This window comes from Achroia grisella, unplaced genomic scaffold, assembly GCF_030625045.1.
Source record: "Achroia grisella isolate CSIRO2021 unplaced genomic scaffold, CSIRO_AGI_Agris_v1 utg640, whole genome shotgun sequence".
In the NCBI taxonomy this organism is placed as follows: domain Eukaryota; kingdom Metazoa; phylum Arthropoda; class Insecta; order Lepidoptera; family Pyralidae; genus Achroia; species Achroia grisella.
This window is the reverse complement of record NW_026712977.1, coordinates 3,974,083-3,989,453: the sequence shown is the minus strand read 5'-3', so window position 1 is coordinate 3,989,453 and position 15,371 is coordinate 3,974,083. Positions and strand designations below refer to the sequence as shown.

Genomic DNA, 15,371 nt, shown 5'->3' with positions numbered 1-15,371 from the left:
ATAAATAGGCAGGTAAACCATATTGACGACTATACTCTCTTATGTATGGTCATAAATCCAAGAGTAATCTTTAAAATTATTTATTATTATTTATATTATTATTTATCGATATCAATATTTTTTTTTTTAAGACAAAACGACACGAAACGAATAATTTACATACTGCCCTTTTAAGAAATTATATCGAATAGTTAAATAATAATGTAGTATGAAGTTGTATACTACATATTTATTTATTTTACATATTTGTTAAATATGTTAAAATATAGAACTAATACCACAGTTCTGAAACAATAAATAGGATATCGAATGTATTTGCGTAGAGCAAAGAGTCAGTGTTTGCGGGATGCAACGCGAAACGTGCTTTGTGGGCAGTTCAACATTGTGCACACAATGTTATATAAAAGCGCAATTGAATCTTATTATTTGGAAATAAATATTATATTTAAATAATAAGTTAAATTCAAGTATACTCATTACAATATTTTTGAATAATATTTTATTCTACTGTCACATAGATAGAAAACTATTAACTACTCCTTTCCTTTAAGTATGGAATAACTTTGCGTGTTTAAGAATTTATGTTAATAAAAACATCTAAATAACATAAATTTATAAGAGATAAAAAATAAATTATGCATTTAGTTCTATAATAAGATGATATATGTATATATATTCTAAAATATAAAAGCAGCTAGGTTTTATGTTAAACAAAGCTATTCACAGCGACGATAATCTCAAAGTCCTTAGGGCACTCTAAGAAAGATATTGCACAATATTTAATAGCTGCTTTTCCGTCAATGACGATATTAATTCTGAAGCAACTGCACATGTATATTAAATGTTAACGGACAGATTTCAATATCTACTTCTACTCTAGAATTGTAATCCTCAGGAAAGTCGCGCTCGGCATACGAATATCTTTATTAAATTCAACTGCGCTTCATTCTAATTGCTCTCAGGAGATTTAAATCTAGAATTTCACAATTCTAAACTTGTATTACAATAGCCCGAGAGACGACAAAGTAAAGTACGTCTCAGTAAATCTCTTGCAACTTTCAAATAAGAAGACACAATAAATTCAACTCAATTAGATAGTTTTATTGTTCATAGCTGGTATTGTTCCTTGGAGATCAAGCTTCAGGATTATATTGCTTGTAGTATTATTTCAAAAAGGGTAGAATATTAATTATCTATTTCGTGGAACGCGGAAGATGGCATTCAACATTTCGCCTTCTGTTAAGTTTCTTTTTTAACAACCATTTTCAGTACTATAAGTTGCAGAAGTTCAAACCGATGCTAAACTCACAAGTTTTTAACTTTTCCGCTGTTTAATGATATAAAAGTATTTGCAGTTCTGACCAACTCACGATTCGTTTATGTATCCAATATATTGGACATGAAATAGTTCTCAATTACTTCAAAAATAATACTGTACACTTGTTCTCATCCTAATTTTATAATCCCTGTTAATTTTATAACGTGTATTTATATGTAGTGATGTTAAATTTAATATATATAATCTGCTTTACTTGTAAAAGCCTATAGCTTAGTGTTTTTTTTTTATACTGATTCAATATGTGTATAATTAGCCTTGTTTTTCCTTTAATAAATAAATAAATATGTTCTGAAAAACCATGTGAAATGATGATTATATTTGCCATCGTCAGGATTACCACGCCACATCTTCATGTTTATGGCTATGCATCATAACTTCAGACAAGTATATGCCTGCAAACGTCCATTCATGATTATAGAGGAAGTTGGATAGAAGATTTTTTTACTATAAAATACAACGGAACATGTTTTTTTTTTCATAAGAATTATTGTAGACTTATTTTGATGACTCTTATATCACAGATATCCATAAACTTAATAACCGTTTGCTATAGATTTCAAACATACTATACTTGTTGGATCAACGCAGTATAAAGAACTGCGGATTTCAATTAGTTTGCCCTCAGTGGGACTAATTAAGATTTATCTCAGAAAAGTTATTTAAATTGTCTGAGGCGAAACGGATCTCACTAGGAATTGGATTGCTTTCTGATATCCTGTTCCGTTATAAGACTGGGATACTTTGTAGTTCCATGACTATTTTATAAATGTTACTAGTTTTTATATTCTCAATAAGAAGATATGGCCAATCCTGGCCCGTTTTCTATCTTCCCAGACGAAACCGATTTGCTTAAATTAAATACAAAAAAATATTAATTCCTTTCCCCTCTTTATCTACTTTCTTCAATTCTTTTTTTTTTCGGACTACTCTAATGCTGTTAGTTGCAGCTGGCCTTTACAGCTTCACCGGACGTTAGGGGGCGAGTGCAGATGGTACTCCAAACCCGCGGAAGGACTTATGGAGCGGCTGAAGGCCAACTCCTGCCTGACGGATACGACTTTAGTCTGAGGGCACCACTAGGGGTTCGAACCTCGGCTCAGGCCGTCGTAATTTCGATCCCCGTTTGAATTGGACGGGGGATCGATCGGAGCTCTTCAATCCCATTACTCCTTTCCATTTTATAGAGCTATTGATATTTAACTATATATCTATAAAGGTGCTTGCAAGCACTGCTTGCTTTTCAGTGCAAATAATCTTCGTCTAAAAGCCCTAGACATGCATTTGAATGCTATTTTAAATCCTTTCCATTGCGCTTGTAGAGCTACGACTAACTCACTAGCGACAAATACGGGCTCTGAGCCCTAAGCGTCGCTCAAAGGAATATTGAAAACGTATTTCCTCTGATAATAATTCCTTTTTCAACTAGATCGTCGTATTTTCTTGTGAAATAAAATGGAAGGAACTGAAATGGAATGAATTTTTATTTGCATGAAATATGTTAATTATGAAGATTTGAATATGAGAATAGTTCACAGTATACATATATTTCGTACAGTGCATACAATATGTTAGAAAATAATCATACTTCAATTAAAATTTATTTACTTATTAATGAGATAAACCTTTTAATAAATTTGAGTGAAACTGTAACAATAAATGAACGTATTTAAAAAAATAAAACTATAGCTTCTACCCCTGTATACCACATGTAGTGTTCATTAGCTTTTACAAAATACACATATTCTTTCATGCGCTCGAGCGATCTTACAAGGGTATGTGGGCGCGTAATCGTGGGTTGTTTTTATTTATTTTTTGTATACACTCTTATATTCTATAGATTTTATTTTCCAAAGACACTTTAAATAACTAAGAAATATGTTAGTTCCATAGCCAGATGTCCGCCATTTTGCATCGTGGTAAATTCCTGGTGAATTCGCTACGATGGACAACTGATCTAACATCATGCTCACCATATCATCCTTTACTCACACCGTCAGCGTATACGATTTCTTTTAAAAGTATATAGAATGGTGACTAGTCATCATTTATCTTGTTTTATTGTGTTGTACCCATTCTACTCTGTTCTATTAAAATTTAAGAAGAAATAAGTTTTGTAAGCCCGTACAAATCTCACTGTTGTCACCCAAAAAATAGATTTTTTAATTCGCACAAGTCGTTTTTTAAGTCTTAGTGAGACTAACAAATAGGTAGCAATTTATATATAGACATACATACAGATGCTCCGTCTATATATCGAAGTACTAGACTCGATCTATTTAAATTAATCTGTACAGTCTAATCGTATTTTTCTTTTTTCTGTAAACTATATTTGTCTGTAAGAAATTGCACTAACGATGGTGATCACATTTCCTTCTTTCAACGTTCCTAGCCGGTGTTATTATTTCTAGTGTATTTCAAGATACAAGTAAAAGATAGAGAGTACTACTATATAGTAGATTATTTATATAAATACTAGCTGTGCACGCGGTGCCATCCGCGTTAATTTTTAATATATAAATTTCAATATAAAATATGTGTTATTCTGATACATAAGCTATATTACAGTAAACTTTCATCAGAATTCGTTAAATAGTTTTTTTTACATGAAAGTGTAACAAACATCCATACTCACAAACGTTCGTGTTTATTATTAAGATACGTACTACAAAATTTGACAACAGTAAATTAAGTGACAAATGCGGACATAAGTAAGTTTGGTTAATTTTAATTTATTCTATAATCTTATTACAACTGTTTTCTTTTCATTTCTTAGAAGAAAGTTATGTATCGTTTTAAGGATGAAATCACACTGAAAAAGCATCTATCAATATTGTCCTTATTTACCTGAACATTTTTTGTATCACTCAAAATACCATAGCGTAGTGATCTAGTAGTTTAGTGCCCCGATTTACAACGAGGTTGTGAATACAAATAATAATAATAAAGATATAATCCCATCAAAAGGAAGTTACTAAAAATAGTAAAATAAAATAATAACCGCAGACAATTTACACAATGGTCCCGAGCTCAGTAGAGCCTACGTTGTGAGTACTAGACAAGTGCTTTAAATACAATAGAAAGTTTTTTTTGAAACGGCCCAGGCCCATACAAACATTTCTACTCATGAAACCAAATGTTTGCACGGTGGAAGAAATCGAACTCGATACTGTAGGAAGCAAAGCTATGCTAAGCCCCTAGACCACCAAGGCCGTCGATCTGACCATGATCAAAAAAACTTTTGTGTATGTATTTTATATTTCCGACTAAATTAAGAAAAGCGTAGTCTTGCTCTCTGCTACGTTAAATTCATATTTACCCAGCGAAATGTTATGCGTTCGCCGTGATTTTACTCTCTATCTACCCCAACAGATTTCAGTAGTCATAGTACATTATTATTATTTTGAAAGATTTCAATTTAGTGGTTAATATAAAAGAAATTAAAGTCACATAACATAATAGAATCTTTAAAATATATACGACAGCTACATATCAAAATATTTAAAATAATACTCAAACACTAGCTTCTTCAAAATACCTTCAGTAGCAGATAAGAATTCGTTGATAAGTAACTTACATCAAACTTAAGTTAATGATATTTTCTTATTTATTATTTAATTTGATGTGACATAGGTATCTAATAATAATTTAAGTACGTAGGTATTATTAGTATTAATTTTGATGTGTTATTATTATAACACATCAAAATTATTTATATTTTGTAATTTACCATTACAAAGTATTGCTGATCAAGCTTTATTGAAGATGTTCTATCATCATCAACATTTATGCATTTAAATAATTCATTCATTTATTCAATTTTATGTTATCATATGTAACATCCGTATACCACTTAAAAGTCGCCACTCCATAGAGATATATCTACATATATATAATTAGGAATAACTTACATAAGATTCGTTCTAAATTAAATATGTCTACTAGTTCTAAATAATGGTAAATAAATGTTCAATCATTCACTAAAATTAAGAACACAGGATATCCAGACTTAATATTCGATAGATACATATATATACCATTGTCATTACCTATAACTCAACAAAACTATATAAAAAAAGTCTCTACCATTTTAGTGTGAATTATCCCTTAGTTTCGAAATGAACTCGGGTGTACCATTCCGCCCTTTATCTGTACAGGCCAGGTTCAAACAAACCGACAGTAGTTCAATATTTTAAAATATGTTGTACAGCAACTTTACTATTTAATTATAATATGTTCGCGTAGTATGATAATACGCATAAAAGGTAAAAATTAAATAGGATTATAATTTTTATGTATACTTTTACTATAAAAAAACTCTGTATTCAATCAGATTTTTATCGTGTAATCAATTCTGTGCAATTAAATCTAAATAACGATTTCCAAACACATATGCATTATCAAAGATAAGTGTATTGTACAACAAATTACCTGTATTATTAACAACTTCCACGCAAACAAAGCGCACCATGCTATAGCTTTAATTAATCAATAATACATTTACCCCTGTAAAAGTCGTGGTATGAATATATTAATAGAAGAGAAAAAGGAGACTTCACTACATAACATGGGTAAGTTTAGGAAGCGTAGTACTACTGTTCCATTTAGTTTTGCTATATGTGCAAAGCTCCAGCCTCCGACTACGACCAACACGGAGCTCCGACAACAGTCGCCCCTAAACTCTCGCCCTGATCAGACGCTACCACTGCTAGTACTATGCCCCGACGTAACGATACAACTTTGAACGTTGACGAACCAGGTAATTACAATAAAAAATATAAGTCCCATTCCTAATTCAAAAAGCGGTTACTGAAAGTGCTTAAGGAATATTACCACCTTTTTAGATTCCCACGTGAATTTTTAATTCCACCGTGACGAGCGGCATATGCGGGGTCGCCGTCAGTAAATAAGTGCCTTCGGTGTGTTACGCACTGTGTAGTGTGTAATTAGTTGAGGATAATATTTTTTTTATTTAATTCATAATATGATGTTAGAAATGTCTAGTCGTCAGAATTTGTATCCTACAATAGGTTCAAGTAAATAAGTGACATTATATTATTTTTTCTTGTAAAATGAATTGGAAATTTAAAATATTTTATGTTTTCAGCTATTGGAGAAGACAATTCTGAATCGAAGACGTGCGGGCAGATACTAGTGGTGTTGGCGTGGATTTTGGTACTTGCGACTCTTCCGTTTTCTCTATTTATTTGTTTCAAGGTAAGTTTTCTAAAAGTTTTCCACTCCACAGATTAAGGCCGTCCGCACTCTAATTGCCATTTCGCACATTCGAAAGCATCTTGTTGAATTCGTAGTGATGGTGCGAATTATATTTCAACATTTTTCATCAAATAGTGCATTGAAACGTCGCGTTGCGTTATTTTAATAACTTTAGAACTTTATGAATTTGAAAGTACATTTATTCTAGAGTAAATAAATATCTATAAATAATGACTTAGTAACTTTATTTTGTATGTTATTGCATATTAAGTTAGTATCATACAAAGTAAAGAAACAATGCAAAAAAATATGAAAATATTGTATGTCATAACATATTAAGTTAGTATCATACAAAGTAAAGCAAAAATTTGCAAAAAAAATATGTAATTATCTTATTTATTGATAAGTTGTTAAAAATATTACTCAATAATCTATTATGATAATATTTTCATATTTTATTATGTAGGTATATTATTATTTGTTCCCGATAATATGCCTACTTCTTGCACTTGGTAATAATAACTTATTTTTTAATTCTGCGTGCGTTATTTTAATCTTGGATGTATATGGGCTGGGCGTTATAGTACTTTACAGTTTGGTACCAGATTTTATCCACATTAAAGATTTCAGTTTTGCATCACTATGTTCATTCCATTTACATGCTTTGATATGTATCTCTTCAATGATATTATTAAAACAAAAACATTAAAAATGTACGGTTATTTTATTTAACATTTTTTTTAAATCTTTAATTCCTCGTCCCAAATTTTTTCATTATCATTCTTTCCCTTTCTTTCCGTTCCATTCTCTTTAACTCTATTCTACTCCATTCTACCGCATCAAATTATTTTCCCTATTCTACTCCGTCCTACCCTGTCAAATCACGCCCTACCCTGTCCCTTCATGTCCTACGCCGACGTATCTTGTTCTACCCAATTCTACCTCGTTCTACCCCGTACTACCCCGTTCTACTGCGTACTATCTCGTTCTACCTCTTTCTATTCCGTACTAAGTCTTTCTACTCCGTAATACCCGTTCTACTTCGTACTACCCCGTTCTACTCCGTACTACCCCGTATTACCCCGTTCTACTGCGTACTACCCCGTTCTACTCCGTACTACCCCGTTCTACCTCTTTCTACTCCGTAATACCCGTTCTATTTCGTACTACCCCGTACTTCATCTTTCTATCCCGTACTATTTCGTACTGCCAAGTACTACCCAGTTGGGGGGAAAAGGGATTGTTAGTAATGTAGACTCATGACCCCATTACTAGCAATGTACTATGTCAGATTGACCTCCACGCGGTTCCCTCTGGAAACCATTCCGGGTGAATTCCTGGTGAATTTATGACTATGGGCTGACTGACTTGACCTCATGTTCACCTCACCTCCGCTGGTGCCCCGCCAGCGTATACCGTTAGCGCAAGCGGGAGTACCATTCCATTATCATCCATAAAAAAAGTACTACCCGGTTCTCCTCTATACTACCCCGTACTACACTGTAGTACATAAAACATATAATATATTTAAAATACAATCCAGTAAAATCGTACATATAAAAAATTATCATAGAAAACAAATACTCATTTTTATACTAGCTGCGAGGTGTGTAATGAAGGATATAGCTCAGTGACGGTAACCAGTTACCGCAGACTACAGATACGCTAGGGGTGTCAACAGCAGTTTGGTGACTTGAAATACTTTCACTCTTTATTCACCACTTAGCTATACCAATATGTCAACAACAGCATACAATAATGTATTCTATGCGTGACACATTATGTTATAATTTCATTTTTTAAGTAATTTTCAATTTTTCTTGTAATAATAAATAATGAAATTTGTGTTTGTGTCGTTTGGTAATGCCACTCTTATTGTTCAGGTATATAGTGTAAACTAACTTATTACAAACAAAACGACTGACAGACAAACAGAATAAACCTAACAGATATTATTTAGTTTTATTATATTGTTAAAATCCTCCCTTATAACATACTAGCTGTGCCCGTGGCTTCACCCGTGTTAAATTTCTATATATAACTTTGATTAAGAAATATAGCCTATGTGTTATTCTGATGCTAAATGAATATTACTGTAAAGTTTCATAAAAATCCGTTCAGTAGTTTTTGCGTGAACATCCACTCTTACAAACTTACGCGTTTATAATATTAATAATAATACATACATTATTATTAATACAAACTAAATTTTACCGACGTAATTGAGAACTTCTATTCCATTTTTAAATAAATAAATAATTATTTAGAATATATCGTAGTATCGGATATTTTCTAATAACTAGTCTATTTTAAAAAACTAAGAGAAACATAAAATAACATCCTGCAATAAAACTTTTCATTCTATTCTTAAAACCATATTCCCGCAAAACCCAGTAGATACCTTGAGGAGCGAAAATAGTTAACACTAAGTGTATTTGAGCCCATCAGTGACCACCTTCAAAGTAAATTCCACTCACAAACAAAAGCTACAAGGTAGAAAATTGATACTTGTTGATATAACATGTAATATGTACAACTATGTACCCCATGTTGCGTTGAACGTATAAATCTCTAAATCCTTTGAGAACACGCTGTACCAAGAAAATATATAAAGATAAACAACCTGTATAATGTTTATGTACTACGTCGCAACATGTTAGCATATATAAATATAAATGGGAAAATGTAATTACTTGTCCATTGTAGATTTAGTTCTTAGTTTTCTAACACAGAAGACGACGGAGGCGACACTGGTTATGAGTAATGTGCGGTCACATAACGTAATGTCTAGCACCAAACCACTCGATGTATGACCCCGTATATTTTTAGCGTATTTTGGAGGGCTAGTACAAGTCCCTTCAAAGACGATACCTGTAAGGATAATTACTACTTGGACTGTCGGAGATTTAAGAGCAGAACTTAATCGAAAAGGACGTACATATAATAGTAATCTAATCAGGTTTATTAATATACCAGTAGTCCCTAGTCGTCGCGAAATCATCCACGAGCCTGAATTTTATGATGTAACTCAATAAAGATGATAAAGACATTAACCTTACCTTACCTTTTACAATGATAACCAATTTAGCACTCTTTATTATTTTTTCCAAGTCATTACAGCTCGTATAAAAACTGAAAGAAAGTCTCAAAGACAAATATAAGTTCCTTAATTATGAGGCGCCCCGTCACCCGTATCAATTAGCGACGACGGGGTGTCTTAAAGACCCTATTAACTGAAAAGAAAAATATAAAAGCATAATACACGCATTATTGATTCAACTTTATTCCCAATGGTTTTGACCTATAATATCCTTCATACTTATCAGTACCAGTAACTTATAAATTTTTCCTTTTAACGCAAAACTTGAAAACATTTTATAAAGATAAGTGATATTATATAAAAATACCAAGTTACTTCTAAATTCTTTACTCATAAAAGCATTAACTCCTTCTTTTTTAACATGTTTTAGTTGATCAATAAAACAAATGAAATAAAAGGTCAAAAGTGACAGTTTTAGAGAAAAAATGTCTACAAAAACTGTTAATTTAACCATCGTTGCTAATTCAACATTCATAACACCTGACTACAGAACTATAGTATATATAGCAATCTTGCTACCTGTTGCCGCCTATTCCTGTGAGGATTTCAGTAATCGTTATCTTACCGGATACTCATTGCAAAAGGAAGCTCAATAAATGCAGGAAGATTAAGTCTTGCGGATATTTCTGTGAAACCAGTATCATTCACTTAGTAAAATCTATTAAATTTTCTACATTTTTATTTTCTACGTCTTATATCCCAGAGGATATTTCCTACTATACTCTATATATATAGCTATAACCTGTATATATAGTGATACTATTACTAAAACCTTTATAATAACTTAATATTAGTTATTCAAAATTCTAATAATATTAATAATAAACAACTATGCAAACAAATTGATAAACATGATTATTTATCCATTAATAATATAAACTTAAAAATATTCGATAAAATCCAATACGATTGAACCTTCTCCTGGACTCGCTGAGAATAATCGTGTAGCAATTTCGGAGGGTCGGAATCTCGCAACGGAAATATCCCCACCCAATTTCTCGGAACAGTTTGTAACACATGAATTTGAGGTTAAATCAATTTACCTAAAATAAGGGAAAAGGCTTTTTATAAGAGCACGTGGGTCTCGTGAATATCCAACTTTATCACCATCAGTCAGCCAAATCATAACAGCAATGAGATTCGACCACGTTTTACACTTGATCCATCGATTAATCGATCGATTGGTCAAGGCGTAGGCTCAGACTTCAGACTAATTTTAAAAATTAACCTGTATTTCGAATAGTATTGGCAATTTGTCTGAAAAGTTATATCTTTATTATTTACCTGATTAATTTTAAATACAGTTATATTATAACTATATATAAGTTATAACTGTTATATATATACGTAAAAATATAAAAAAAATTAAACTTAAATATTCTCAATCTTGGAATTAAAACAGTCGGTTTGTAAGACTAAAAAGAGTAAAACTAAATTTGGTTGTCACACTAAATTAATAATGGTTCATAATAATGAATTCGAAAGTAACAATTAATTTTAAAATATGTCATACATTTTGTTTTAATAAAAATATTTCGTGTATTCATCGAATTAAAAAATCATCTAAGTAACTCTAAAAAAACAAAACTTTAGTAATAGAAACAATATTTTAATAAATAAATGTCAAACAATGGTTATTAATAGTACAACTAGTTTGACCGTCATACTTTTGGTATTTATTATTAAAGTTATGTAGTCAGTTTTTCAAGCTTTTTTTTAATGTTGGGAAATGAGGTCAGATAGCCGTGGTCTAATTATTGCATAACGAATTCAGCGGGAAAATAATTTGAAAAATGACGAGAACAAAAGCGTTTCCGTAATAAAGTAACGGTCGTTAATGTGGCAATAACTTTTAATGTAGGAAACTATAGCTCTATCGTGGTAAGAATATTTAATGACACTGTAATAAATTATTGTCTGTTTCTAAATAAAATAGATTTGAAGCAACGTAGACTTTGTAAAAAATCAATTTAATATACAAAAGAAATTTATTTATAGAAGCACACGCTCTGTATACATACATATATATGTATATATAAATGATAGATCGACATTATTCGATGTCACGCTCACCTCAAGCGCTTAGTTCTGTGACGGATGGTGATATGTAATAGATGACAGAGCCTACAGAGTGACGCATGAACGTGTACGTGTAAATAGTATGTTCTTTTGTATATTGAATTGATTTAACCCAAAATACGTGATACGAGTCGTTCCAAGAAACATAAAGCCGCAGGTGTAATTAAACAAATTACAAGAATCTACTATACATGTAGATATTACTAACCGACCCGCAAACGTTGTTTTTCCATTTGTTGAGTTGTGAGCCACCCTTAGTTTTTAAAATTAGTTATAAACGTGTTCTCAGATCCACTGAATATTCATATTTCATCAAAATCGGTCAAGCCGTTTCGGAGAAGTAGAAACACGAAACCTGTGACACGAGACTTTTATAAATTAGTTTATATATAGATAGACGACACCTGTACGTAAGTATTTCGGTATATCTGCTGTCAAGAAAGCGTACATGCTTGTTTCAATTATATTTGACATATTGACAGTGAAATTACAAGATACGTAGATATTACATCTCAATCTCCACGAACGACATGACTTATACAGCTTACCGAATCATGTAAGTAATCACAATGGGTAAGTGATAAATAAACTGACTGCCAATGTATACAACATTGGCTGTCAGTTTATTTATAAATCCATTCAAACAAAAACGTTAGGAGATTTCTCATTAATAACATGACTTTGAAGTGACCATACAGTTCATTTATTAGACATTCTCCGCTTTGCGTCGCATATCCATAGACAAATGAAAGGAAATGAGGTCAAATGGCCGTACTCAAACTAATTACTGTGCGGTGCAGCTTATGTAGAGAGAATATCATTTCGGTGCAGCAACACAAACTGTGGAGAACAAAAGCTACTATTATCATAGGTATTTTACTACAGAACATGTAGTAAAACACCTATGAAAATTGTGTATTATTCACGCATATTGTTTAAATAAATGTGATAATAATAGATTTTACCTTTCACTGGTAGATTAAGCCATATTAAAATTATATGTAATTACATACATAATTAATTAATTTGCTTTTCGTTGTTTGAAAATATTTTCAAAAATCTGTTAACTGATTAATTATTAGATCGCCATATCTGATATAGATATTTACAATCACAAAAAATATCTTTCAAAGTACAAAATTTATACTTTTTTAAAAATGTTAACTTTGCAATATGTAACTACATAATCAAAGGCAAATAATATCAAACGAAACAAAAAATATACGTTGTTAAACTTTTGTTTGAACTTCAGAATGATAGGTAGACACATTACCTATATAAGGTAAAACATATGTCCTTAAACAAAAGAAGGAAAATTAATATAAGAATGCAACTCTATAACTATGTCCTTTAATGTAATTATGAAACAAAGGAATACGAATAAGCAGCAACACAGTGAACAATTTACTCGAGCAGCAAGCAGTAATTTCCATTAAGTGAACATCGAAGTATGATGTATATTGTATAATATATCAGTATAGTTCAGTGTAATTCCACTGCAAATATGAGTAGCAATTGCGTCGTGCAATATTTAATAAAAGTATGAAACTACATAATTGCAACTAAGTTGGCGTTTGAGCTTTGAAAACTAAATAAAGTTGGGAACTCCCTTCTTTTGTTTTACTTTAATAATAGTCGGAATTTACATCTGCATGTTTTTAGCGCTAGCGTTCGAACTATTTACAACGAGTGTCATGTATGATGACACATTTCTGCTGTGCAATATAAATAAAGTTGTGAACTTTCTTCTTTTGTTACAATTTAATAACAGTTATAATTTTTATGCAGATATCTGTATTTAGCGCTAGCGTTTAAACTATTTTCAACTTGTCATTATTCGCGTATGACAGTATATTTCAGCTTTGAAATACTGAATAAAGTTGTAAAGTTCCTTATTTATTTCATTTTAATAATAGTCAGAATTTACATCTCCACATTTTCTAGCGCAGCCCTTCAAACACGTCCAACTCGATTCCTTTATTCGTGTATGGCAGTACATTTTTGCTTTGCAATATAAATAAAGTTGTGAACTTCTGTGTTTTATTTCACTTTAAGTAGAAACAATTTACATTTCCATGTTTTCAACGCTAGCGTTCAAACCACGAGAATCTTCAACTTGTTGAGTTTATCGTGTCATATACGACACAACATTTTTGCTTGCAATTCAAATAAGAGAATTGTAGAACTTTAATTACCATAAAATGACTAAAACGTTTCATTATCACTATAGTCGTGACTTTGTATTCGTAAATTTAAATATAAGGCTCGTAGGTTAATTTTAGACAAAAGCCGACTCCAAATAAATGGAATATCGAAGAAGCAGGAGACGATGATGATGATGGGTTAACTTCGGACAAGGTTTACAAAATATCATTGAAACCCGTTAAGCTTATCAAATTCTGTACATACGGTCTTTAGCATAAAAATTCTAAATAATATTAGTGGTATTTCATCCACAATTATATTCTGACCATAAAGAAAATAGGCTTGAAACTGATCTCCTGGATTCGAGCTCTCCAGGAGCTGGTAGTGTTTTAATTTGAATTTTCCATCTCTTCCACCGTTTTCCTTTCTCTTGTCAATCACTTTTGACATACTTAAGATAAAAATATGATGATAAGTCATACAGTCATATTATATATCTGATTGTCCCTACCAAATTATAAGTACCTTATATCATTAATTATTGTACAGGTGGTGCAGGAGTATGAGAGAGCCGTTATTTTTCGTTTGGGAAGACTTGTCTCTGGCAAGGCTAAGGGACCTGGTAAGTATTATTTCTTTTAGGTCAATATTTTTTTCAGATCTTATCTTATCTTACTTCCAATTTACAAGAGGAGGTTTAGTTTATTTATTGATTTTTTTTAATGACAATCCAATAGTCACTAATGTATCGTAAAAAATACAATGGATAATATATTAGAATTGGAAGCGTCTCTTATATCCTCAGAAACGATTAATTTCCTACGTTCATTCTTTTACTTTATTTAGCTTCATATCTAAGCTAATATTATAAAGCTGAAGAGTTTATTTATTTGGTTTAAAGCGGATATCCGAAACTACTGGTTTTAAGTGAGAAATGTTTTCAGTAGTAGATAACCCAATTCTCGAGATAGGCTATATAGGCTCTACGAGAAATAGTGGAGCATCAAACAAAAATGTTGAAACAAAACGAGGAAAATGTATTCCTTTTCAGAGCATATTCCCAGTTATGTGACACAGACGAAGCCGCGCCGATCAGTTAGTTAAGGTATAAGCGACGTGTTTAATGTAACATCATTTATTATTCTTGCACGACCAGCGCAGTAGTAGTACAGCTGTAATTATGTGCTGTCATTAACAACAGCCAGGTATTGACAAAGTGTCAGAATCGAGAATGGAGTTTCAATTTTTATTTGATACTAGCCGACCCGCGCCGCTTCGTATGCTTCACACTTATTTGACATTAACAATAATATCTATTTAAATTATAGTTTATATATTATTCTAATGTATAAGCTATATTACTGTAAAGTTTCATCAAAATCCGTTCAATACTTTTTGCGTGAAAGAGTTACAAACATCTGTACTTACAAACTTTTGCGTTTATAATATTAATAAGATATATCGACGTGCGAGACATAATGTTTGTCATATAAT

At 31.5% G+C, this 15,371-nt stretch overlaps 1 protein-coding gene across 1 annotated transcript in view; it reads left to right on the top strand.

The window, feature by feature from the left end:
- The first annotated feature begins 6,011 nt into the window (after nt 1-6,011).
- Nucleotides 6,012-15,371, top strand: part of LOC131849187 (band 7 protein AGAP004871-like) — a 28,924-nt gene continuing 19,564 nt past the window's right edge. Inside the window, exons 1-3 of the mRNA XM_059199192.1 lie at nt 6,012-6,095; nt 6,444-6,553; nt 14,427-14,499. Of these exons, the coding sequence (XP_059055175.1) occupies nt 6,053-6,095; nt 6,444-6,553; nt 14,427-14,499 (226 nt within the window). The 5' untranslated portion in view covers nt 6,012-6,052. The remainder of the gene's footprint in view (nt 6,096-6,443; nt 6,554-14,426; nt 14,500-15,371) is intronic.